This window comes from Halichoerus grypus, chromosome 2 (genome assembly GCF_964656455.1).
Source record: "Halichoerus grypus chromosome 2, mHalGry1.hap1.1, whole genome shotgun sequence".
Classification (NCBI taxonomy): Eukaryota; Metazoa; Chordata; class Mammalia; order Carnivora; family Phocidae; genus Halichoerus; species Halichoerus grypus.
Window position 1 is genome coordinate 152593410 of NC_135713.1, and position 25923 is coordinate 152619332.

Below are 25923 nucleotides of genomic sequence, written 5' to 3' on the forward strand. Positions count from 1 at the left end.
TTAAAAAAGTTGCCTACAACCAGGCAAAGTGCAGGCTGAAGAAGAGCAAGGTTTGGGGCTCTAGATGAATCAGAGCTGCATTGGCAGCTATATATGCTTTTTGCTGAATAGTAAAAACTAGGTTAATGACCTTCAAAACCTAGAAGGGGAAACCTCTCCAGAGAAAGGGCCCTAGCCACTCCTGCCCTACTCACCGATGATGATGATGAGGATGATGGCGCAAATCACTCCCAAGATGATCATCATCTGGGGGCGAGAGCGGGAGGGGGGGTCAGTGACAGACCAGGACACTCCCGTTCACCCATCAGTTAGTTCTCACACCAGCCCTCTTGCATGCCTCCACCCTTACCTTGAGGTTTTTCCACCAGTATTTGCGCTTGAGCTTGGCTGCACTTGTTTCAAACTGGGAGGCCCCTGCCTGGAGTGCATCTGCACGGTCGTCCAGCTCTGACAGCTTCTGGTCCCGCTCCAGGACCTTGTCCACGTTCACCCTCATGATGTCCACCACCTGGGGGAGGGGCCCACGAGGCAGGGGGTGTGCCAAGGCCGCCTCAATGAGGGCACTCCTCAACCATGCACCCACAGAGGGAACATGCACCCCGATGTTGCCAGGCTAACATGCCAAGGACACACAGAGAACATGCCTAACACACCTGAGGACATGCAAGGAGCACACATCAGGGGCATGCTGACAGTCAGACATCTCGGACGTCAGAGCAGCACCCTCTATGTACTGAGCCTCAAGCAGCCTGTCCATCACCCGACCACACCTGCCCGGACTGAACCGCCCCAGGCCATCAAGGCTGACTAACACCCCAGGGCCGTTCCAAATGCAAGCTGAACAGGGAAGGGGCAGGGTACGTCTTTGTCCGCAAACTCATAAGCTCATCACCTCCAACCCACGATGGGCCCCCCCCCGCCGGTTTGCCAACCCCCAGGGTCCTTCCCACTGCCTCAGCCACCCCCCCCCCACTCACCTCATCCACCTGGGCCTGGGTCTGCTGCAGTCTCCTGTTACTGGTGAGGTTTGGAGGGGGCGCAGGGGGGCCCCCCTCCCCAGCCGGGGCGGCGGGGGGGGCGGTGGCAGCGGTAGCCGACCTGAGGGGCAGGGTCGGATTAAGACCCGAGGCCTGGAGCCACCGGCCCCGCAGCCAGGGCTCCGCCCATCCTCCTGTCCATCCATCCGTCCCTCCCTTTCTCCTTCCCCGGAGGAAGGCCACCCAATGGGAGCCCTGGACTCCGTCCGGCCCCGCCGCCGCTTAGCTGCGTGACCTTGAGTCGGACCCCCTCCCCCCTCCGGGCCTCAGTTTCCCCGCCCGTCAAATAAGGGCGACCTCAAAGACAAGGTCCGGGGTCGACCCGAAATGACAGGCGGCGGCGAGGCCAGGGGCGGGAGGACGCGGGGCCCGCTCCCTCCCGCGGCCACCGCCCGCGCGGCCAGCCCGGGGACGCGGCGCTCTCCAGCCGCCCGCGCGCAGTCACGGGCGCCGGCCGAACCCCGGGCGCTCCCCAGACCGGCTCCCAAGGGCGGCGGCCGGTGCAGGCGGGCCCGGTGCGAGCGCGGGCGGCCGACTCACATGGCGGGGGAGGCGGGCGGGCGGCTCGGCAGCGGCGGCGGCGGCGACAGGGACGGCGGCGGCGGCTCGCGCTGGCTCCGACTGGCGCTGGCTGCCCGGGACGGGAAGATGGCGGCCGCACGTCACCCACATCCGGGCACTGCGGGCGGGGGCGGGGCGCGGCGGGCGGCGCGTCGCGAGCGGGGCGGTGGGGGCGGGGCGCGGCGGGCCGGGTGCTGGAGCTCGGGGGCCCCGCGCCTGGCGCAGCTCGGTGAGCCCCGAGACCCGGCGCTGCGGCTCCCCGCACCCTCCGCCGACCCGCCCGGTCGGGCCGCAGCCCTCACAGTCGCCCCACGCCTCTGCCCCTGGCCCTGACGGCGCCCCTGAGCCCCAGGCCACGTCCTCCCGCACCCGCGAAACCCGTAAACCAGTCCGCACCCCACATCCCCCCCCAAGGCCTCGGGCTGCGCGCGGGCCCCAAGGCCGGCGACCAGCTGCAGCGTTTGCAGTGGCCGGGGGCGGGGGGCGCGGGAAGGGGCAAGTGCAGGTCGCCGGGGCAATGCGGGTAGCTGGGACCCTGCTGAAGAAGTGGGCAGAGCGGCGGGAGCTGGTGCCCTCGACCCGCCCGGCGGGTGGGCGGCTCAGGGGAGCCCTGGGGCCCCCGGCCGCTGAGGAGCGGGGTGTGAAGGAAGGGAGAAGAGGCAGGCCCCTCACCCCAAGCAAATCACTAAAGTGTGTAAGCTGCCGCTCCTCACGACTGGGGCTCAGACCGGGGGTGCTTGACTGAGACAGGGCAAGGTTAAGGCCGACGGAGGAGGGCCCGAGGCTGTCCCGTGGGGCTGCTTCACGTGGTGGCCGAGCGGCCACCAGAGCTGGGTCAGCTCCCAGGCAACAGAAGGAGGGCTCAGCCTCTGATCCCAGGCTGCGACGGAAAGGGGCTTTGGGGGCTTTCTGCTTGTTTGTTTTGTTTTTCTTTAGGGGAAAGACAGTAGGCAGGGGCTGCCCCTGCAGGACCCAGGTGCAAGGTACTACTTTACATGTGGATTAACCTCATAGGTGTGACCTTGGCCAGTTCCTGTCCTATCTCCGGGCCGCACATATATTACATTTGTAGGCACTACATACGTGTTAAATGGCTTGATCTGGAACATGGTAGAAGGAGATTACCCATGCCCCCCTCCATCCCCGGACTGGTCTCTCTTAGATCCTCTGAACATCAGCTGCACGCACTCAGTCCGCTCATCCCCAGGAGGCCTGGCACTTCAGAGACAAGATGGGACCAGATGAGCTGCCTATCTTGTGGGGTGGGTCAAGGCAAGCCTCAAAAGTGAAGGAGGAGGTGTCTTGGGGGAGCGATCATGATCCTGGGCCAGGGGTGCTCATCGCATCCCTGGAAGGGGAGCAGAGGGAGGCTGGTGGCCTTGGTGTCTGAGACAAATAGGAGCCAGCTTCTTCCCTCCCCCACCCAGGCTTCCCAGGGTGTGAGAGCCTCCCCCATGCAGCGCCCCACCCCCTCCCAGCAGAAGCCTGGGGACTGGCTCTGCCACCAGAGGTGTCATTTCCCAGCTGTCTGGGGGAGGTGAGTGAACAGGGAGCATGTGTTGGGTGTGGGGACTCAGCAGATCTAAGATAAGATACTCTCAGCTCCCTCCCCCCTCAGAGGGGCAGCCACGTCCCTGGTTCTTGTGCACAGGCACCGAATGTCTGGGTGGCTCAGCCTATGTGAAAAGGGAGCTCTCGTCTGGGGGCCCAGATGGCACTGTGCGGTGCTAGCTTTTGCTTTTGGGCCCTGAGACTACTCTATTGTCTAGCCAGAGAACAAAGAGGCCAAATTCCAGGCTTTTAAGTTCAAAAGCTGCAGTGTCTGGGTCTAAGATGGGGAAGGAGTTACAAACAGGCAGAGCCCCCACCCCCACCTACCCCACTACCTACCAGCTAGTGGAGGACCAGACAAGATGTTAGACATTGTTTTCAGAGTGATCTTCATTTTCCCCAATGGCCAAGTCCAGAGGACTTGGAAGGGACAGAACCCAGAACACATTTGGGGAATCAGGGCCATGGAGCGTGGCTTGGAAAGCTGGTACATGGCTATTGGGTCCTGGGGGCAGCAGCAGGAGGGTAGAAACGAGGGCATGTCTGATCCACGGAGGTGGGACCCAGGAGGATTTATCTCAGAGAGAGGGCTCTCCCTGCCAGCCCCCCTATGCCACGGTGCTAAGGGACTCCCCAAATTTAGATCAATGGTGGAGGCAGGAGAAGGGGATGGCGTGGGATGATGGAGTTCACCTGGAAATGGATAAGGGAATGTTTTCTGCAAGCAGTAGGATGAAGACGCAAAATAGAAGTTGAACTAAAGAAAAATAGAGTAATATCTTTGCAGACTGAGACAGTGGCTTCTGCATTTGCCTGCTTCGGGGTTCGGCGGCCAAATCTCTGGGCCCCGCTGCTAAGGCTCATTCAAAAGATGTGGGAGGGGGCCCGAGTTCATTTCTAACAAGCACCTCTGGTGACTCTGATGTAGGTGGCCCAGGAGAAAAACTTGAATAAACGTTTTCTCTTATGTTTTCCTCTTCAAACGACAGCGGATTTAGACGTTGGGGTGGAATGGGGCCGGATCATTCCCACACTGGCTCATGAACTCGTTCCATGCATGAGTCAAACCTGACCACATAGTAATTAATTTCAGAAACCTTGTGTGTCCCTCAGTGTTTGTAAGGACAAGGCCTTCTAATTAGGAGCAGAAGGGGCACGCTCTCGGGAATGCTGCCTGGAACAGGGACCCAGGGGCTCGCCTCACCTCTATCCCTATCAGCTATGAAGGCCTGTGACCTCTGTGATCTCTGGCTGAGCCCTCCAGTCCTGGAAGGCTTGGGGGCTGCCTGCCCAGCCCTGGGCTCCTGGAGGGAAAGGAAACTCCCAGGAGCCTACCTCCGCGAGCTAGGAGCTTCACATGGATTTCCACGTGAGCTCCGTTTTTTAATTACACACTAAGGTGACTGTATTCTCCTTGCAAAATATTAGAACATTAGATATAAAGCTGAGGTTCCCTTGGCCACCCCCCAACTCATCTGTCTTTTTGTTTTATGCCCTGGAAGGTTTTTCGTACTCTCCTTTTTTGGGGGGAAAAAAAGGTTTTTGTGATATTTGTTTTTTTCATTCCCCAAAATGCAATTTCTTCTCTCATCTCTCTGACAATAATAATTATATTTTTATTATTCGGTATTAGATTTTAAACTCGGTAATAGGTAACATAATCAAAAATCAGAATTCAAAGGTACAAAAGAATGATAACATAGCCAACCCTCATTCTGAGCTGATTGTAAATCCTCCAGAATGGTTGGTGTGGAGATAAAAAGACATAGATGCTTCTTTTTTCTTTTTAAAAACACAAATGCTCGCAGACTATATGCATTAAGCCCCTTCCTTTTTTTTTTTTAGCTTTCCAATTATAGGCTATTTTTTTCTTGTGCCCCCCCCCCACCCTGTATCTATCTCTGTCTCTTACAGTTTGTTTTTATTTTTATTGTTTTTGAGAGAGAGAGAGGGGGAAAGAGAGAGAGTGTGGGCAGGGGTGGAGGGAGAGGCTCAGAATCTTACGCAGGCTCTACGCCCAGCATGGAGCCCAAATCTGGGCTCGATCTCACAACCCTGAGATCATGACCTGAATCGAAATCAAGAGTTGGACACTTAACCGACCGAGCCACCCAGGTGACCCCCTTCCAGTGTCTTTTTTTATTTAATTTTATTTTTTAAAGATTTTATTTATTTATTTGACAGAGAGAGAGACACAGCGAGAGAGGGAACACAAGCAGGGGGAGTGGGAGAGGGAGAAGCAGGCTTCCCGCTGAGCAGGGAGCCCGATGCGGGGCTCGATCCCAGGACCCTGGGACCACAACCTGAGCTGAAGGCAGACGCCTAACAACTGAGCCCCCCAGGCGCCCCTTTAATTGCTTTTTTTAACATATGGGAGGATTCTCTTTCTCATTTTGCCGGCCTCCCTCAAACGTCTGCTGGTCCTTGGCTTTAATAGGGAGCCACCAAGAGGCTGATTGGAAGATGTGTATGTGTAGCGGGGAGCATTCATTGACCCTTGGCTTTCCCGTAGGACAGTGGAAGCCTTTTCACGGCGACTCCGAAATGTTGATGGGTGGCAGGCTTTCTCTGGGCCTGTTCAGTTTTTATGAGAGATGCCTATCCTCCATTCTCCATCCCCACCCTCACTGCATGTGGAGGGAGCAGAATCTGGAGCAGGGTGGGGGCTCCTGCTTGTAGCCTCAAGCCTCACGTCTAGTGCTCCTGCTGTCCCCAAGTCCAAAGCCTCCCTGAAAATCGGGATGTGGGGGATGGTGTGTATGACTCAGGTGTAAGAGCTGAGGGAACGCCAAGGGTCTCAACACTTTGAATCTGGGTTCTCAGCCACCCCCTGGGTTCAGCCAGGCCTTGACCCGGGGATCCGGTGACCTCCAGGACCTCCAGGATCTCCAGATGTCACGTCCTGACTCCCCCTGCCCTTGCTTGCCCACCACCCCCCTTCAGCCACTGTTGAAATCTCCTGTCCACTGCTGTCTCTCTGGTCTCTTGGTCCTTGTTGATGTATCCATCTTTGACTCCTCTCCTGTTGTTTACTTCCGTTTTGGAAGAAAGGGAGGACAACACTCGTGGCCAATCTTCCATATTTCGCCAGAAAGCTCACCACAGTTTAGTCCTTCAGGGGCTGGCTTTTAGGTTGTTTCCAATTCTTTTGCTCCTATAACAGTGCTCTTAGGAATGCTGTTGTAAATAGTCCCCATGATCAACCAGCTCTCAGGACAATCCTTTGAGGTGGGTACTGTCTTGATTTTACATTTGGGGAGAACTAGGCGCAGAGAAATGCCTTGATGGAGTCTTTGTAAGTTGGTTAGTCAACTTTCTTTCACATTTGGAATATCTCTTTGAAAAGTTTTTTTGTATGAAACATACATATATAAAGCGGTACCATCTTACCCTGTTCTCCCTGCCCAAGTGCCACAACACAGTGCCAGAAACAAGGCTGGCGAATGAATAATGAATGACAGTGGACTAAGGTTTTGGCTAGGAGTGTTGTAAATGCCAACCCAGCAGAGCAGGCAAATGGATTGCTAATGGTGAGTGCCTAGGCACCTGTTTGGGGAGAATGGGTTCGGGCAGGGCCTGTGTGGACACTGTTCCCCGTGAGGACAGCCCTGTCTGGGCTGGTGGGCATTTGGGACCGTGGGTGGCGGGAAAGCCCGGTGTGGGTATGACAAGACAGAGGCAGATCACAGTCTTCTGGACCTGGGAGGCCTCCTGGTCCCAAATCCTGACTGCAATCCTCTATTCATTAGAGACTCACTGGGGTTTACAGGTTCCTCTGTGTGTGTTGGGGGGACCTGGGGGGCCTCCGGACTGTGGGGGAAGGGGCCACATCCTTACTTCCCCTCCATCTCACACACCATGTCCAGAGCCTGGCAGGTAGAAGATGCTCAATGAAGACTTGCTGGCTTTTTTTTTTTAAGTAATCTCACACCCAACATGGGGCTCGAACTCACAACCCCAGATCAAGCATTGCAGGCTCTATGGACTGAGGCTGCCAGGCACCCCTCAATGAAGACTGAGTCAAGTGAGTTGGCCTGACAGCCAGGAGACTTGGGTTCTAGCCCCAGATCTCCGTCTCTGCGTGAAGTTAATGGCCTTCTCCTTCAGCCTCATGTTCCTCATTGGTGGGATGAGACCTCTTTCATTCCACTGCACCAGGCACTGTGCGGGCACCGGGAGCTACAATAATACACAAGCAAGATCATCAAAACACAGTGTGTTTGTCAGTTAGACCTCAATAAAGCTGAAAAAAAAAAAGAGAAATAGAGACAATAACCCAAAACATCGCCATCTTTGATGGAAGTAACAATCAAGACACTTGCCAACACAGCTCAAACAGATTTCAGCCAAGAAGGAGAATCTGAGCGCTCTCCTGTGCTGCAACTTCACTGGAAATAGCAGGAAACAGGCATTCATGTGATGTCATCGGGAATCTGCTTCTCCCTTTCTAAGCTTTGCTGGACTCTGACTTAGCTTCATTTCCAGGCAGGGAACATCAGCTGCTGCGGGCTCACATTCTTTAAAAACGTTATAGTTTTGTCTTTTCAAATAATGCGTGTGCTTCAAGATTCCGCAAGTTCAGAAGAGCACCTGGAGAAAATCTCCCTCCTGCCCTGTCTCCCTGCCCCCCTCCAGCTTCTGTCCTCAACACCAATCTTCCCAGTTACCGTGGCCTCCTTCCAGACCTTCCAGACACGGGCAGGGCCCATGGTTTCCTCTTTTTACCCAAATGGAAGCAAACCATAGGAACCATTCCACAAGGTCCTTTTGTCACTTAACATATGGAGATTGGTTTTGTTTTTTTTAAGGTTTTTATTTATTTAAGTAAACTCTGCACCCCATGTGGGTCTCAAAGTCATGACCCTGAGATCCAGAGTCCCACGCTCCTCCCACTGAGCTGGGGAGGGAGGGACAGGACCCCTCTTGGAGGTGGTTTCTTTCCTGGCTGCCTAGTATTACATTGTAACATAATTCCACCAATCTCCTGTTGACAGACAGTTTGCCAATTCAAGCAAAGCTGTAAAGAATAATCTGCATGTTCCCATTTCACCTATGTGCAAATATGCAGGGCTAATTCCTAGGAGTGAAAATCCTAGGTCAAAAGGGTAGGAGTATTGGTGATTTTGATTGCTTTTGATTTCTGTGACTATTGCCAAATTGGGCTCTGTGGGTGTGTTACCCATTTTTACTCCCACCAACAAAGAGGTGAGGCCTGTTTCCTTAAACCCATACCCTTTTCAACTCTTAATGAAACTTTTTGGGCATTACAAATTAAGTTAAACACAATTTGCATTTCTCTTACGATGAATGAGTTTACGCATCTTTTCATCTATTTGAGAGTTCTTTATATTTCCTCTCCTGTGAAATATCCATATAATTTTTCTGTCCTTTATAATTGAACTATTGGTATATATATATGTTTTTTAAGATTTTATTTATCTATTTGAGAGAGAGCACAGGAAGGGGGAGAGGCAGAGGGAGAAGCAGACTCCCCGCCGAGCTGGGAGCCCCTGACATGGGGCTCGATCCCGGGACCTGGAGATCATGACCCAAGCTGAAGGCAGACACTTAACCACCTGAGCCACCCAGGAGCCCTATTGGTATATTTCTTATAGATTTGTAGATTTTCATGTTTCAAAATTAGCTCTTTCTCTGCAATATGAATTATAAATATTTTCCCTAGACTGTCATTTATCTGTTAGCTTTTGCTTATGATTTTTTACCATGCATACTTTTCACATTTCTAATCCATATTTAAATGCATCAGGCTTTTCTTTTAGGACTTCTGCGTTTTGTTTTCATACTCAGAAAAGTCCTCTTCATTCCAAACTATTTACTGCTGTGGTATTCTTGCCAAAGATGCATACCCTCAATCCAAATGGAGAGACATTCGGCAAAACCACTCACCAGGACTCTCCAAACGTGTCAAGATGGTGAAAGTCAGAAAAAAAGGAACCGAGGGATGGTCTCAGGTTGAAAAGCCTAAGAGTGACAAGTAAATGCCATGTGAAATCCAGATTTATTTATTATTACTTTTTTAAAGATTTTATTTATTTATTTGACACACAGAGAGATAGAGAATACTTGCAGGGGGAGCAGCAGGAGAGGGAGAAACAGGCTCCCCGCGGAGCAGGGAGCCCGATGCGGGACTCGATCCCAGGATTCTGGGATCATGACCTGAGCTGAAGGCAGATGCTTAACCAACTGAGCCACCCAGCCACCCAGCCAACTGAGCCGTCCCGTGAAATCCTGATTTAGAGGCTGAGGCAGAAAAGGGGAATTAGTGGGAAAGTTGGCAAAATTCACATCAGAGTTGTCGATGAGGTCATAGTATGGCAACAACGCTAATTTCCTGGTTTCCATAATCATGACGCAGCCACGCAAGATGTTAACATCTGGAGGAGCTGGATGAAGGCTATAGAGGAGATCTGTACCATTTTGCGACTTTTCTGTAGGTCTGAAATTAGTCAAGATAAAAGGTTAAAAATGTCAAGTTTTCTTTCGGTCCTTTTATGCTTGTATTTTTTTACAGTCACCTTTGATCTATTGGTAATAGTGGTGTAAGGTATTGAACCCTCAGTTTGTTTTTCAGAGTCCATTGTCTCTCATGGTTCGTCTCTCCCTCTGATTTCCCCCCCCTTCATTCTTCCCCTCCGGCTATCTTTTTTTTTTTTCTTAACATATATTGCATTATTTGTTTCATAGGTACAGATCTGAGATTCAACAGTCTTGCACAACTCACAGCGCTCACCAGAGCACATACCCTCCCCAGTGTCTATCACCCAGTCACCCCATCCCTCCCACCCCCCCACCACTCCAGCAACCCTTAGTTTGTTTCCTGAGATTAAGAATTCCTCATATCAGTGAGGTCATATGATACATGTCTTTCTCTTTTTGACTTATTTCGCTCAGCATAATACCCTCCAGTTCCATCCACATCGTTGCAAATGGCAAGATCTCATTCCTTTTGATGGCTGCATAATATTCCATTGTATATATATACCACATCTTCTTTATCCATTCATCTGTCGATGGACATCTCGGCTCTTTCCACAGTTTGGCTATTGTGGACATTGCTGCTATCAATATCGGGGTGCACGTACCCCTTCGGATCCCTACATTTGTATCTTTGGGGTAAATACCCAGTGCTACTCAATTTTCTAATAACCTTTATTGACTAATTTTTCTTTCCCCCACTGGCCTTTTATTTTTTAATTTTTTTTTCAAAGATTTTATTTATTTGTCAGAGAGAGAACAAGCACGGGGAGCAGACAGAGGAAGCAAACTCCCCGCTGAGCAAGGAGCCTGACGCAGGACTTGATCCCAGGACCCTGAGATCATGACCTGAGCCGACACTTAACCAAATGAGCCACCCAGACGCCCCAAATCATCTATTTAATTTTTAAACTGTCAGAAATACATAAAATTTACCATCTTAACCACTTTTAAGCGTACAATTCAGTACTGTTAAGTACATTCATGCTATTTTACAACCAATCCCCAGAATTCTTTTCACCTTGCAAAACTGAAACTCTCTACCCCATCAACAACTCCTCATCCCCATCCCCTCAGCCCCTGGCATCCACCATTCTACTTTCTGTCTCTATGACTCTGACTACCCTTGGTACCTCATAGAAGTAGAATCAAGCAGTATTTGTCTTCTGTGACTGGCTTATCCTGGTTGATGAGCTAACTTCAAAATAAAATGAAAACCTATTTCTGATGCTAACTGGCAAAGCCCCTGGCGTGGACTAAGAGACGGAAAGTTGAAATTCTTGTAGAACCTACTTCTGGAGTTTGGGTGAAGGAAGTTAGGCACAGAGAGGTTAAGTGACCTGTTGCCAATCACACAGCCAAGAAGGGGAGGGGCACTTTGAACCCTGGATGGGCTCCACAGCTTGCTCCCACGGTCTTTGCCCTGGACTAGGGCTCACATAAAAGAGCCTATACTTGGAAACCAGCAGCATCTAGATTTGTTTGAGGACAAGAGGTGGGTGAAGTTATGCAAGGAACTGCTGATGAATGTTTAACCAGCTATCCAGGAGCGCCTGGGTGGCTCAGTCGGTTAGGTGGTTAGACCTCCCTTTGGCTCAGGTCATGATCCTGGGGTGCTGGGATTGAGCTCTGAGCCCTCAGCAGGGAGTCTGCTTCTCCCTCTCCCTCTGCCCCTCCCCTGCTTGTGCTCTCGTGCACACACTTTCTCTAATAAATAAAATCTTAAAAACAAAAAACCCACCACCAGTTCTCCAAAAACAGTATGCATTTATGAATGTTTATTATAAATCTTACTGAGTCAAAGGATGTGTAACACAGGATTTACAAGTAATAATAAAACATACAATATTCTTTATTGTAAATTCCACCCTTGTATCCATGACTTCATAGATGGAGTTGTGTCCCAGCTCCAGGGGTATCTCCAGTATGAATGCTGGTTGATATTTTTATTTACACTTTTGAGTAAGACAAAAATGAAACACTGAGAATACGCTGAGACTTCACTCGTTCCTCAATGACTTGACAAACTTCTTTGCTGAATCTGACAATAGTTTTCAACATCTGGGGGGATATTTCCTCCATTTTGTGTGCTATTCACAATGTAACAGACGTGACATCTTTAAATTTAACCTGCGTTATTAACATTTTCTCCATCATCTTCTTAAATCTAGACAATCAACAAAGCCTGATATGCTGCGTTTGCCAATTTCTGTGGTATAAATACTCCTACCAAGGCCAAATTCAAAACACCAGCTTGATATCTATACGAGCTGGGAAGAGAAACACAAGTAGCAGCCAATCCTTCTACAGCACTTCCACCCTACAGGTACAATAAATGTAAAGAAGCTCGAGAGCACATAACCGTAAAACGTAGAAAATAGTCAGGAACCTGGAACTAATGGAACATGTGTGTCAACTGTACTCAATAAAAATAAAATTCCTACAAACTAAAAAAAGCAGCAGAAAAAAATAATCAGGAAGTAATGAGTTTTGAGTATTACCTGTTTTTTTTAAATTTAATTTTATTTAAATGCGTATTACCTCTGTTTCTAAATATAATTTATTTGTGAGTTTACATAATTTCTGATAATAGCTGTGGTGCAAGAGCTCACCATGTTTCCGAAAGACAAAGTCGGCTTTCCCAAATCATCGCAGCACACCAGTGGGTGCGGGCGACAGCCGGACTGCCGCGGGATGTGGCCTCCCTGAGCAGCCCGTAAGCGCGGCCGGCGGTGTCCACCGTCCTCGGCTTCGGCAATCTGCCCCCCACCTCTGCTGCAGCCACACTCGGGACCTCAGTCCCCCACTTGGGCAAAGTAGTCTCCACTCGCGAGCATCCGCAGTCCTCCCCTGGGGCACTTCCCACGACGTGCTATTCCGGTACCCGGGCGCAGGGGAAGTGCTTCTCGTCTTCCCGAGCCGCAGTGTCCGCCATGGCCGAGGCTGAGCGCGGAGCCCGGTCACCACGACTCCCTCAGGAGCCACCGCCGTGCTCAGTAAGCACCTAATGCACACACGCTCAGGACGAAGGGCTGAGGGACAGGCGTGTAGGGAGGGGGTCTGGGTGTGCGAGACACCACCCTGGATGCCTTCTGCTTATTTAGGAAGGCCTGGGCTCCACTATTTAGGGCTGAAAAATACAGAGAACCTTCCTGCACATAGCTGAACCTTCGCGAGGAAATAGGGCCTTGAAAACATTCATCCTGGGACACGGCAGCCCCCCAGACGGCCGGCGCGTCTGCACCACGCCCGACAGCGCATTTCGGTAACTTCCCTCCGTGGGCGTGCAGGCAGAGCTGCTGGGTTCTCACCAGACCCTCAGACACCCCCCCCCCCGGAAGCTGTACCCCGGTTTCTGAGCAGGTGGCCCTTCCTGCCACGGACAGACAGGAAAAGTTCGTGACACCAAGCACGGGAAGACATGAACAGGGACTTGACACACACATCGGTTCTCTACAGTAACCGAGATGGGGGGGGGGGCGCGCTCACACACGGCGCAGACCTGACACCCACCGCGCAAGAACGCTTCTGGACGTAGATCCCGGACAGGTGACATATAGTGGGCCTAAAAGCCGTGCTAAGGCACAGAAGTGGTCAGCAGCCACCCCCCCAAACACTAAAAGCCGTGCTAAGGTACAGAAGTGGTCAGCAGCCACCCCCCAAAACACACCATCAGCACAACACCTACAGCCGCCTACACCGCACTTGGACATCAGAATCTACCCGTTTCCACCCACACAAAAAGGCAGATCGTCAGACAGAATCAGACAGGAGCGACCGGGGTGTTGCAAGTCCCAGCCACACAGAGACGCTAATCACGCATCATCCGAACTCCAATCATCATGTTCCGATCTGCCCTCCCGAAGGAGGAACAGGTAAGGATTATCCCACCTGACGATAAACCGAGAATTCTGAGTATTCCTTACTCAGGGCGAAGGATGCCGCTTTCGTCTAGGGTGAGTAAATAACGCGCTAGCCCCAGCAACCTGAAGTTATCGAGGGTCTTCCATTCTATTGCTACATGTATTTACAGATATTAAAAAACATATCCCCCCCATTTGGCTGCCAAAAAAAAGATAAACTAATCCCTCCCAGAATGCCCCACTCACGAGCTTGGCACCCTAACCGCAGACAGCACTTGTTATTTACATATCCCCGCCTACTTCCTTCCGCCAGACGCTACCGTAATGACCAAAATAAAAGCGAAACCTAGGATCTTACAGTCTGCAAGGCTGGAAAACAGCCTTCCGTTTCTTTAGTAGTTTGTCCACCCCAATTCTCCCCTAAACGTTTCGCAAGTCTTGATCTTACTCTAAAATATATTTTATCACAAAGCACTAAATAAAACGCTGATCATCCCAGACTCGAGTGATAATTACCCTAACAGGAACACTGACATCCTCCACCAAATGCAGTGAGGGGGAGGACTGAAGACAGCCTTTCTTGTTCCGGGAATGGTGAGTGGTCCCTTGATCCTCCAACCTTCAATCCTATGCTCCCGTCATGAAGGTATCAGAAAGGTTTCTTTTTCAGCCCAAAGACGCTGACGAATAATGCCATTTCGGTGATAGCTGGGAGGGCACTGTGGACAGTAGATGGTGAGTTCAAGGATCCTTCCACAAAACAAAAACAAAAACAAACCCAAATCCCCAAACCAGAGACTCCACCCCAAAAGTATAGGAGAGGGGGACTTCAAGAGATTAGGCCGAGAGGCATGTTGAGTGGTTCTGCTATATCCTACAGGGAGGATATCCTGGATATCCCCTGGGTGGGGGGAACCTTCAGATTGAATAAACCTTCCTCCCCCATCCCCGAACATTGGATGCTACCGTACCTGCAGAAGACAAAGATGTACCAGTACGTGGTGCACTCCCAACGCTCGAATATGAAAAAGGACAGGGTTACAGATGCAGTACAGTGAGCCCCAATGGCTTGGGAATGCACCAGAGTCAAGGAAAGCCTTTGGTTCAGTAGGTAGTGATAAGCCAGAAAAGGCCGTTGCTGGGACAGGCGTCTGCACTCAGGTTCACCCCTTGCTCCCTCACCGTGCTGCAAAGGACAGAGCCCGCAAGCCCTGACTTCTCTGAGTTTTAGGACAGCCATGTGAGTAGAGACCAGACAGAGCTGGGCCAGATAGCCAGATAGCCGGTATCTAGGGGCTAGCCTGGACCCTTCAGGTCCAGGACTAGGCTCCCCTTCTACCCCAGGAACACAAGAAGGCTCACAGTGACTTGATACACTGCTGGAATCACCATGCAGCGCCCCGGTCCTCCCAGTCTACAGTTCAAGCGTCAAGGGCCTTCCCTGATCCATCTTCCTCATTTCTGTCTTTCTCATTTATTTATTTATTTATTTGTTTTGCTGTCTCTTCTGAGTTTCCATAATACTTCTTCATATCTTTACATGCTCACACTGAGTTACAGATGTCTGTCTGAATATCTGCCTCTTCCTCAAGGTGGAAAACCGTGTTTTACTCCCATTAGGGATCTCCAGTGCCTGGTGCATGGCGGGAGCTTAACAAACGATTGAAGATCGTATTAAAACTTCCACATTGCCTAAGAGGATCTATCAACTGGAGAGGCTGTTTGCCCCCGCCAGAGCACACACCATCGTGCCAGAAAAGCCGAGTTAAGTGGCTGGAGGGAGTCGAAATGGAAACGGGCCGTGCGTAAAAGGATACAGATGAGGCTCTGGGTGCTGTTGAACATGGAAACTCCGGAGAAGAAACCCGCCAGCTCCACAGCAAAGAGGCCCAGGGTGACGGAGAGCGCTACCACCAGCCTGCAGAGAGGAAAGAGGCTGGCTCAGGCCTCCTGGACTTCTTCAAAGACCTCTCCACTCCCGCTACTGCTGAATTCTGCCCCCCCTGCCCCCCAAGTGCTCACTGAATGTCCTGCTTCTCATACTCCTCCTGGGTGAACGTGAGAGGCAGGCAGGCCTGGATGTTGCTGTCCTGGGGAGCAGGGCAGAGAGGAAGAAAGTGAAAGAGGGGCGGGCTGCGGGGCAGCACTGGGGTCAGAGGGGGATGGGAGGACTCGCCCCCGTAAGGTCGTGGGGAAGGGGCGCGGAGGGGCTGGGAGCACCCCTAAGGTGGGATTGGGGTGGGCGGCGGGAGGCGGGTGGCCTTGGGTCTTACCCGGGACCAGAACAAGGTGATGACGACCACCAGATGCGCCAGGAGCGTCAGGAAGCGAGAGGGCACGAGCCCCGAGATCCGGCCCATGGTCCCCCGGGGGCAGGGGTGCCGACTGCAGCGGAGGCCGCGCTCTGTGGGGCTGCAAGCTCAGGAAGGGCCACTCTTTAAGTGTCGCCGGCTGGCAAGCAGAAATTCGACGGACGCCTCCTTCCCGCTCGTGCCGGCGCCGCCCAGTTGCCTTGGCAACCGCGTCAGCAGGCGCCGCGGCCGGATCTCGGAAAATCTCGCGAGGGCAGTCAATTCTCGGGCGGCGGCTGCCTCGGTCGGTGGCGCTAGTCGGGGGTCGGCCGCGAGGGGCGCCGTGCGGGCTTAAGGCAGGGACACTCTCTCCCTCCCTCCTCCGCCTCCTCGTGGCTCCCCACTGCCCTGGGCCCGAGCAGACGCGGATGCCCCTGCATTGTTCGGCTGTCACTTATTAGATGGTCACGGGGTCCCTGAGTATCCGAGGACCCCGGACCGGAACCTTCCTTGATTCTCTGACACCACCCCCGCCCCCCACCGAGTCCCCAGACGACTTTGCTCAGACTGGCGAGGGATCGCAGAGGGCAGAAAATGGCCAGCTCTCCCCGTGGATGAGAGGCGCGATTGGGGAAGGGAGTGGGTGACCGGGCGGAAGGGCAGGGAGCCCTGCGCCCCGGGAGGCAAGGAGCTGGCGGCGACGCAGACTCAGCTCGGATTTCCTTCTCTCTCCGAGTGTGGGCACCCGACTTGGCCCAGCTGCAGCCCAAGAACCTCTGTGAGCGTCCTCACTGACCTTGGGCCCTCAGCTGGGATCCTTGCAGAAGGGAAAGTTCTCGCCGAGCTCCCTGCCCCCGGGTCAGGTCACAGCGTCCCCGCCCCCCCCCCCCCCCCCCGCCCCCCGGCCCCTTTACCACATCATCTCTCTTCCTCCTCTCCACCCCAGTGCTTTGAGGCCGGTCTAAGCTAAACACGCACGCCCAGGGGGCATTTCTGATTTCTAAATCCATTCGACAAATACCCATTGACCAGCCAGCAAGTGCTGAGCTCTTGTTCTTGACAAGACAGAAGGCTCTACCTTCCTGGAGTTTGTATTCTAGTCAGGGAGATTGACATGGACAGCAAACATGCGAACAAATAATAAATTCGCAGGGTAAGAGGTGCTATAAATATATATATATATTTTTTTAACATGGCCTAGGTTTTTTTTTATTGGTATTCACTATAAATATATTTTTAAAAGGGAGACGCTAGAATAACAGATCGAGGAAAGGCCCTTCGAAAAATGAGTCATTTAGTCTTCAACTTTGTTGTAGGAAATGTCAAAATTGAGAGGAAACGCATTTCTCTGTTTGAGGACCCCGATATAATAAATAGATTTCCTTTTTCTAAACTAGTAAAAAAACCAGGTAAAAAAATTCAGAACTCAAAGAGATAGCAAGGAGGTGTTTGTTCAAGGTCATGAAAGACAAAGACTGAAGAACTCTTCCAGATTTAGGGAGATTAAAGAGATGTGACAAATTTGACTTGAGAAATATAATGGATCTTGGACCAGAAAAAAAAAACAAACAAAAAACCCCAAACACTTTCTTTTATTGCGAAGGACACCAGTGGAACAATTGGCAAATTGGAATAAGATCTCTAGTTTAGATATCAGTATTATCCATGTCAATTTCCTGATTTTTGATAATTCTACTGCCTTTATGGAAGAGAATGTCCTTGCTAGAAAATATACACTATTTTAGGGGTAAAAGAGTATTATGTCTGCAATTTGCTCTCAAATGGTTTAGAAAAATATGTGTCTATAGAGACAGAGAGGCAATGTTAGAGCGAACATGGTCTCAAAGGCACATGGGAATTATCTGTATTATATATATATGTATATTTTTAAAAGACTTATTTATCTGAGGGGCACTTGTGTAGCTCAGTCGTTAAGTTAAGCGTCTACCTTTGGCTCAGGTCATGATCCCAGAGTCCTGGGATTGAGCCCCACATCGAGCTCCCTGCTCAGCGGGAAGCCTGCTTCTCCCTCTCCCACTCCCCCTGCTTGTGTTCCCTCTCTTGCTGTCTCTCTCTCTGTCAAATAAATAAATAAGATCTTTATTTAAAAAAAAAAAAGATTTATTTATTTGAAGGGGGGAGGGCCAGACAGAGAGGGAGAGAGAGAATCTCAAGCCGACTCTCCGCTGAGCATGGAGCCCGACAGGGGCCGGATCTCACAACCCAGAGATCATGACCCATGAGATCATGACGGGAGCTGAAACCAAGAGTCAGACGCTTAACCAGCTGAGCCACCCAGGCACCCCTTATATTTATTTTTTAAGTAAGCTGTACACCCAACCTGGGGCTTGAACTCCCGACCCCAGATCAACAGTCACATTTTCTATGGACTGAGCCAGCCAGGTGCCCCTCTCTGTATTATTTTTGCAACAACTTTTCGGTAAACCAGATTATTTAAAATAAAAAGTTTTAAATGATAACCCTTTCTAAGGTTTCCTTCTGGGTCTTCTATAATATCGAGACATTAAATTGCTTTATAAAAAGAAGGAATGATTTCTGGATTGGTGGTCCCTACATGTTAAACTCCTATATATTGAAACTATGCAGTGACATTTTCCTATAAAACCACCTCTTTAGAGGGCAGTACAGCCTTAATCTCATAATGGAGACAATGTGGTCCCCAAACCCATAAAATAAAAAACGCAATCATTTAGACTTTTCAGAGGAATTATTTGTATAAAGAGTGAGATTCAGCCAAGTATCTGTATTTTTTTACTCCAAAAATATTGGATGGTAATCAAATATTACCTGCACGGGTTTCTTTTTTTTTTCTTTTTTTTTTTTTTTACTGCAAAGAAAATTTATTGTACATATTGCTAGCCATGAATTTTTGTCGTTAGTTCACACACAAATCTGCCTAGTGCCATATCCAAATGGCAGGACCAGTTTATGTCCACACTTCACTCCGTATTTACAAAGAGAATTTGCACAAGTTACATAAATGTAAACTCTCAGCGAAGATTTAACAATGGAGATGCAATCTAACATCCATAATATCTGATGTTTTACAGACAGCAATGTAGGAGAGATGCATTTTTAATTACCTTTCATTTGAGTGACCTTACTTAAGATATAAATTGATAATTCAGAAGTTCTTAGTCTCCTAAAGAGATTTTCAAATATAGAAAGTTAGTGAGATTTTTAAGAAATATCTTCCATGTCCACATCCTGTTGTAATTTCTGCACCATTTTTTCTTCCAGCTGCTTTCCTTTGCCTGCAAGAGGGGCCCGGATAAGATGAATGTTTTGCTTGACTTCTTTGATGTCCTGAACTTTCTGTAATTCTTTATTTTTCTTTAATCTGTTCATTATAAATTTAGCTTGGCGCTTCTGTTTGATCTTTTCAACTCTCTTCATTGCATCAATAGTTTTATTCCATAACTCTCGCTGGTATTTGACAGGTTCATTTCTACGTTTTTCAAATTCAAATGAATTATCCACTGTAAGCTCTTTACCAGCTGCTTTACGGAATGCTTTAGTCCACCTGACCTTGCGAGGATTCCGCTTCTTTTTAAAGTTTTTATGACACTTGGATTTACAGAATCTGAATACCTTGCAATCGTTGTGGACAAACATCATGCCGTGGCCGGGGTAAATAGGGCCCGAACAGAAATAACACTTCTCAATACGCATGTTGAAACCGCGTGGGTTCCCACTGACCAGACGCCAATCTTAAGTGGAAGTGACCACCTGCACGGGTTTCTGAGCTCTCAGGTGTGTAGGGGAGGTTCTCTCTTTAACCGTTGAACCGTTTTAAAGTTCTGAAAATGTTTTCAAACCTCCCCCACCTCAGCAGGACAGGCAAAGTACAGTGGACCCCACTGCTTCTCTCCCTGGAGGTGACCCCCATCAGTATGAGACCCTCAAAACAAGTGACAGTGTTGACATCCTAAATACAATGAGAGGTGGGCTCCATGTGCTCACCATGGAAAGCACAGCATAGTAAGCGCGAAAACATTCTGCGCACACAGATAAGATGCAAGGACTGAAGGGCTCCTCCCTCTGCCTATAACTCATGAGACTTTGCTCCTGGGAATGGGAAGCCCAGGCCGTCAGAACCAACCTCCCCCAGTGACAGTTGATCAAGTGTGACTATTCACAGATGAAAGAAACACTGTCATCCGTTGGAAGTGAGCAAAACCCAGGACCTGTTTTTGCAAGATTTTCCAAGGTCCCGGAACAAACAGAATGAAGAGAAGGAGTCAGCCAGCCGTGTGAAGATGTGGGGAAAGAACTTTCCAGACAGAGGCACAGCAAGGGCAAAGGTCCTTAGGTGGGAACGAGGCCAGTATGTTCACTGAACAGAAGGGAAGCTAGTATGTCTGAAGGCTAGTAACAGAAGGGGTAGAAGAGAAGAGGGTGCGGTGGGGTGGGGTGGGCAGACGCGGTGCATGGCCTTGCAGCCAGGGGGAGGGACCTGGTCAGGTCTGTATTCTAGAAGATGACTTTGGATGCAATGTGGAGAATCGATTTTGAGATGTTAAGTAGCAGGCTTGCGAAGAAGCTGTATAGTGATCCCAGGACAGACAGAATGAGATTGGACCAGGGTGGAATAAAGAAAGTGGAGCAAAGTGTAAGGAATCAAGAGATCATTAAAAGATAAGAAGGTCTAAACATGGGGCTATGAGTGGGTGAGAAAAGGAAGGGGTCAAGGATGACAGATTGGGCTCCCACAGCTGGAAGTGTGGGGCATTCTGTTTATAATAGGCTTCCTGCCTAGGGAACCTACTAGATAGTAAGAACTGGGTAGTCACATTTCACATTATGAATTAATGAACAGTAAGCAGGCATTCAGGACTGTCCTGTCACTCTCCATGATCTTGGTTCCCAGAAGCCTGCCCCACAGAGGTCACACAAAAGTGAGTGTTAGAGCCACCGTGTGGCCACAGAAGGTACTGCTGGTGACCTGGCACGTCCTTCCCTAAGTGGAGTCCACGGCTCCAGGGCTGGAACCCACCTGTCCTAACATTTGATCTGGTCAGAAAAGCTCAGGGAAATGTTTTTTATCATGGAAAAATTCAAACATATCTAAAAATAAAGAAAATAGAAGGATGAACCCCATTCGAAGCCTGCCATTCTGCTCCAAAAATTACCAACACATTGCCAACCTTGTTGCAGCTAGATTCCCAGCTCCCTCCCAGCCCCACTAGGTTATTGCCAAGCAAATCCCAGGCATCACCAAATAGCTCAGACTGCCCAATATCCATCATATAGACATATGACGAAGTCCACATATTACACTTGGTTGATGTGTCTCTTAAATCTTTTTTCTTTTTTTTTTTTTTGTAAATCTTAGGTTCTTCTGCCTTGTTCCCCTTCCTTGCAATTTCTCTGATGAAGACACTGGGCCGTTTGTGGGCAGTGCTCTGGTCCTGTCATTTCACATGTTCCTTTATGTCCTGTGTTTCCTGTAAACTGGTTGCTAGATCTAGTGGTTGATGAATCTCACATTCGATTTTCTGGTAAATAGACATCACGGGAGTTGGCCTGTATTTCTTATTCTATCACATCAGGAGGCACATCCTGACTGCTTGTCTCTCTTTTTTCCGGTGTTAGATCTGAGCAGTGGATTCAGGTGTAGTCAGACTGAGGCAAGCATTATAAAATTCCCGTCAGTTTTTCACCTACTGGTTTAATTGATCACGGCTGCCTAGCTTCATTATTTCAGGAGGAGTTGCAAAACAGGGATGTCTTAATTGCATCGTTCCTTTCTGCATTTGTCACCTGTTATTCTTCTATAAATAAGAATGTGCCTTCATCCACCCGTTTACCTTGAGATACAGGTCATATAGGAAAAGCTGGATACATGTGTGATTTCTTTTTCCCCATTTATTTACCAGTTTTCAGAATAATAAGTCGATTCCCTACCATCCTCCAAAAGGGACCAATTAGTTGTTTTTAGGATCATTGTGAACTGGTAGATTTAACATCTTTTGTGGGTTTTGTGGGGCAGCAGCTACTCGGCTTCAGGCAATTGTTTTGAGGAAGGAGATAGAAATCCAGTGTTGCCAGGTTTCTGGGAGTTTTGTTGTGGTTGTTGTTTTTTGGGGTTTTTTGTTTTGTTTTGTTTTGTTTTTGTTTTTTTAAGAGAGGCCAGAAATCCAGATTCTTACTCCAGTTATAAATGTTAGTATCCAACTTAACGGTGAAAAAAATGAAGAGGGAGAAAAATACCCCTGATGACAACAGCATGCAACAGCCTCAAGTCACCAGCTTTCAGCCTCTGGATCAGCATTGTCCGAGAGAACTTTCTGTGACGGAAATACTTCATATTGTCTCTGTCCAATGTGGTAGCCAGCTAGCTCCATGGGGCTAATGAACACTTGGAATGTGGCTAGTGGGACTAAGGAACTGAATTCAGTTCACTAGTGGCTACCATATTGAGCAATGCAGCTCTGGACAGAATAATCTATTGGTTTCTAAAACTTGGAAACTAGTGGGATAAATGGAGATTTAAACATCCGAGAATACTCTGGATGGTGACCCTGGACTGATAATTCCTCACACTTGCTACGGAACATTTCTGAGCCTAGAACTCAAGTCCACATTCCCTGGTACCATATTCACTGGCCCAACTTCCCCTTCTAGCAAAAATTTCCACCTCACCCCATGCTCTTCAGCTGCCCAGACATGTCTCCTTCTTCTATAAAGCAGGCTCTTGCCCACATAGTGCTTTTGCCAAATCCATCCGTCCTTAATTTCACAAATGTTTATTGAATACACACTATACTCCAGGTATTGTATGGGGTGCTAGGAATACATATTTCCTTCTCCTGAGTAACTTAGAGTGTGGTGAGGGAAACAGTTTAAAATAGTGCTTTAAGTGTTATCCTGGAGGAGATACATCACAGGTCTCCTCCCCCAGATGGGGCGAGAAGTAGGGAGGAGGGAGCTTTTGAATTGAGTCTTGAAGGGTATGTTAAGGGTCATCCAGATAAAGAAGGACAGTGGCACAGAGACACTGGGGACTAAAATGTGTTTAAGAAACTATAAACGAGTCACCGTAGCTGTCACCTGGGAGGTGAGGTGGCGGTGGCTGAAGAGTCAGGCAAGGACCACATATTAATAACAACCATAATAACTGGTTTATGACCAGTGAGGTTCTGAGCACTTTGTCTTGGCAAATAAACTACTACAGTGATCCATCACAGTCTTTACCATTTTCCGGATGGGGACATGGACACGCAAGGAGGTTCAACAACGAGCTCAAATCACACGACCAGTAAGTAGCAAAGCCTATATGTGGGCCCACTTAATAAGTGCGTGGCCTTGGGGACCAGGCCAGTAAGTTAGGACCTAATCTCGAAGGGGATGGGGCACTGGTTTTATGTTCGCATTTTAAAAAGATGATCCTCCTTGGCTATTCCGGAGGTAGAGACATCAGAGAGGAGTCTATTACAATAATCCAGCAAGAGAGGGTGGGGAATGAGAGCTAGCAGGAGAATTATGAAGGAAAATGGAATTGACAGGACTTGAGGACTGGGAATGGGGAGGGAGGGAGAGGGAGGAGTCAAGAGGAGACTGGCTGGGAGTGCAGAGGGAGTGGGAAGGAAGGATGACAGGGTCAAGTGAAGGTGTCCAGCAGGTGCTGGGCGGCTGAATCCAGAGGTGGGAGCAGGCTTCAGGAGCCCTGGGCACACGGGTGGCTGACTCCAGGGAAAGTGGTGACAGAGCTCTGCGGTTAAAGGACAGAAAAAGAGAGCGGGGAGCACGGATTGGGGGGAATAGGGGAAAGTCAGCAGACCAATGTCCTGACAACCAAGGGAGAAGGCTCTTAAAGATGTTGCCCTGAGTCAGTGAAAGTCACGTCGGAGAGACGTGGGGCGGGGGGGGGGGGGGGTCATCTCTGTGGTCCCTGAGGACTTTGGGAGGCACTGTACGGAATGCACAGACATTTGACTTGGGGGAAGGAGGGAGACACAGCATGACCTCTTTCCTCGTGTTGGCCTGTTGAACGGCTCGAGAGGCAAATGGGGGTCTCTGCTAGCTTCCGGTACCCCTCTCTGGAAGTTGCCAGCTCCATCTCACCTGGGGAGCTCTAAAACATGCTGACGTCTGTCGTGATCGAAATCAGAACAGTGGTTGCCTCTGGGAGGGGGCAGGGAAGAACTTTCTGGGGGGTGGAGGAAATGTCCTATACCTTGAATGCGCTGTGGGTTGCATTTGTAAAAATTTACCAAAACACACACTTCAGGTCTGTGTATGTCACTGCATGTAAATTACTCCCCAGAACCGTAACGAGCGACGAAATCACCCGCTGGGCTTTGAAATCAGAGTCTCCGAGCCAGGGGCGGGTGCCTGGGCGGGTGCCTGGGCAGGCAGGACCCGCGGACGCCGGGAACGCGCAGCCGGGAGGAGACGCGTGGCTGCAGGAGCTGGGCTCGCGCCCCGCAGGTGCGGGGGGCTCCGGCAGCGCTCCCGCACGCTCCCTCCGCCCGTCCCCGCCGGGCTGTGCGCTCCGGGGACCCCGGGGGACAGCCCGGGGCCAGGTGCTCGCGGGCAGGACTCCGGGGGCGGGGGCCCCGCGGGACGCACGAGGCGGGAGGGACCGCGCACCCCTCACGCCGCGGGAGCTTAGGAGCTCGGGAAGGCCCTCGGCTCTCAGCCTCGATCGCCGGGACCCCGGCCGGCCGCCAAGTGGCCATGGGGAGACCTGTCCACCCCTCCGGCCGGCCGACCTCGTGGCGCAACGGTAGCGCGTCTGACTCCAGATCAGAAGGTTGCGTGTTCAAATCACGTCGGGGTCAGCTCTTTTTTTTTTTTTTTTTTTTTTCCCCGCTAGGGCTTCCGTCACTTTTATTTATTCCCCTCCCCGGCGTGTCCACCTACCCTCGAGCGCCGGCGCCCAAGTCGGAGCAGCGCCTCGCAGGGGCCGGACGGGGAGCGCCCCTGGCGCCACGTCCCGAGCCGCCCCGTCGGGGGAGCCCAGATCTCGCGGGCTGGTGGGCGCGGATCCGGGCCCCGCAAGCGCGGGCGAGGGGCAGGGCTCCGGAGGACTGGCGCGCAGGGCGGGTCGCTGGGCCCGGAGGGGAGAGGGTGGAGCGCGCGCGGGCGGGAAGGTCGCTCGGCGACCGAGAGGAGCGCGCCGTCCGCCACGTGGGCAGGTCCGGCGGGCGGGAGGACGAGTTCAGGCCCCAGAGAGAAGAGTGGAAGCCACTTCTCGGCGGACGAGGTGGCCGAGTGGTTAAGGCGATGGACTGCTAATCCATTGTGCTCTGCACGCGTGGGTTCGAATCCCATCCTCGTCGGCGTGCGGTTGTCGCAGCCGGGGTTCAGTTTTGTCATCTCAAAGCAAGAATTTCTCTTGTTATCTCTCACCTGCCCCGATTCCGTTTCCGCGTCACCCCGGTAGTCCGCGGTACCCCCCAACCGTGGTTTTCGTCCCTTCTACTCTGTTTTCCAGGACGGCCAAAGCTTGGTTACCAGGGGGCACCTAGGCATCCACGCACCTGCAGGAGAGCTGACCTGGCCAAGGAAGGAAGGCGCCAAGTCCCTGACGGTGGGCGCCGTGGCTTAGTTGGTTAAAGCGCCTGTCTAGTAAACAGGAGATCCTGGGTTCGAATCCCAGCGGTGCCTCCGCGCTCTACTGCTTTTGCGAAGAGCCTCTGGGCATCCACAGATCCCTCACCGTCCCTCCCGGAATCTACCGGGAGCCTTTGGGCGGTGCTTTCCATTCCTGGCGTTTTGTGGTTGCGTGAGCGGAAGCCGCGTGCGTGTTTCCAGGCTGGGGCTCCGTATTTGCGCCCTGCTGACCCATGCCGCCGAGCACCAGAGTAGCATCTGTACTTGCCCGGATGTTGCCTTGCTGTTACTTTCCGAGACACTCCGTGATTCCGCCTGCATGTCGTTTTCGCGTCTCTCAGAATGGTCCTGTCCATTTCCAATTTTTCCTGAAGACAGGACCGATCAGTAATATAAATTCTATATAGTTCCAGACTGAGACACAAGCAGGAACTGGCCGGTTAGCTCAGTTGGTTAGAGCGTGGTGCTAATAACGCCAAGGTCGCGGGTTCGATCCCCGTACGGGCCAGAAGTGATTTATCTTTTCCTTAAACTTTGCACCGC

At 50.8% G+C, this 25923-nt stretch overlaps 2 protein-coding genes, 5 non-coding genes and 1 pseudogene across 8 annotated transcripts; 4 read left to right on the plus strand and 4 right to left on the minus strand.

The window, feature by feature from the left end:
• Positions 1–14: 14 nt before the first annotated feature.
• On the minus strand, positions 15–1692 carry VAMP2 (vesicle associated membrane protein 2). Its single transcript, XM_078067897.1, has 4 exons — positions 1578–1692; positions 978–1098; positions 350–508; positions 15–246 (listed from the first exon to the last, which is right to left on the minus strand). Coding segments are annotated over exons 1-4 (342 nt in total). The 5' UTR covers positions 1580–1692; the 3' UTR covers positions 15–186.
• A 7510-nt stretch (positions 1693–9202) lies between these two features.
• TMEM107 (transmembrane protein 107) lies at positions 9203–16039 on the minus strand. Of its 2 annotated transcripts, XR_013446001.1 has the most exons (6): positions 15781–16039; positions 15530–15597; positions 15325–15425; positions 14479–14575; positions 14024–14226; positions 9203–9606 (listed from the first exon to the last, which is right to left on the minus strand). XR_013446001.1 is itself a non-coding variant. In XM_036094543.2 (5 exons), exons 1-5 carry the CDS (start codon positions 15865–15867, stop codon positions 14157–14159), a joined length of 423 nt encoding a protein of 140 aa, XP_035950436.1. In that variant the 5' UTR covers positions 15868–16038; the 3' UTR covers positions 11404–14156. The 2 variants fall into 2 exon arrangements, 1 of the variants encoding a protein (XP_035950436.1); XM_036094543.2 differs by lacking the exon at positions 9203–9606 and having other exon boundaries at positions 11404–14226; positions 15781–16038.
• On the minus strand, positions 13407–13542 carry LOC118537159 (U8 small nucleolar RNA). The gene has a single exon (XR_004917988.1). It is a non-coding gene; the product is annotated as a U8 small nucleolar RNA (small nucleolar RNA).
• Positions 16040–18878: 2839 nt separating the features above from the next.
• LOC118537144 (putative ribosome biogenesis protein RLP24 pseudogene) lies at positions 18879–19543 on the minus strand (annotated as a pseudogene).
• A 4990-nt stretch (positions 19544–24533) lies between these two features.
• On the plus strand, positions 24534–24605 carry TRNAW-CCA (transfer RNA tryptophan (anticodon CCA)). Its single transcript has one exon. It is a non-coding gene; the product is annotated as a tRNA-Trp (tRNA).
• A 419-nt stretch (positions 24606–25024) lies between these two features.
• TRNAS-GCU (transfer RNA serine (anticodon GCU)) lies at positions 25025–25106 on the plus strand. The gene has a single exon. It is a non-coding gene; the product is annotated as a tRNA-Ser (tRNA).
• Positions 25107–25360: 254 nt separating this feature from the next.
• TRNAT-AGU (transfer RNA threonine (anticodon AGU)) lies at positions 25361–25434 on the plus strand. The gene has a single exon. It is a non-coding gene; the product is annotated as a tRNA-Thr (tRNA).
• Positions 25435–25814: 380 nt separating this feature from the next.
• TRNAI-AAU (transfer RNA isoleucine (anticodon AAU)) lies at positions 25815–25888 on the plus strand. Its single transcript has one exon. It is a non-coding gene; the product is annotated as a tRNA-Ile (tRNA).
• The last annotated feature ends 35 nt before the right edge of the window (positions 25889–25923 follow it).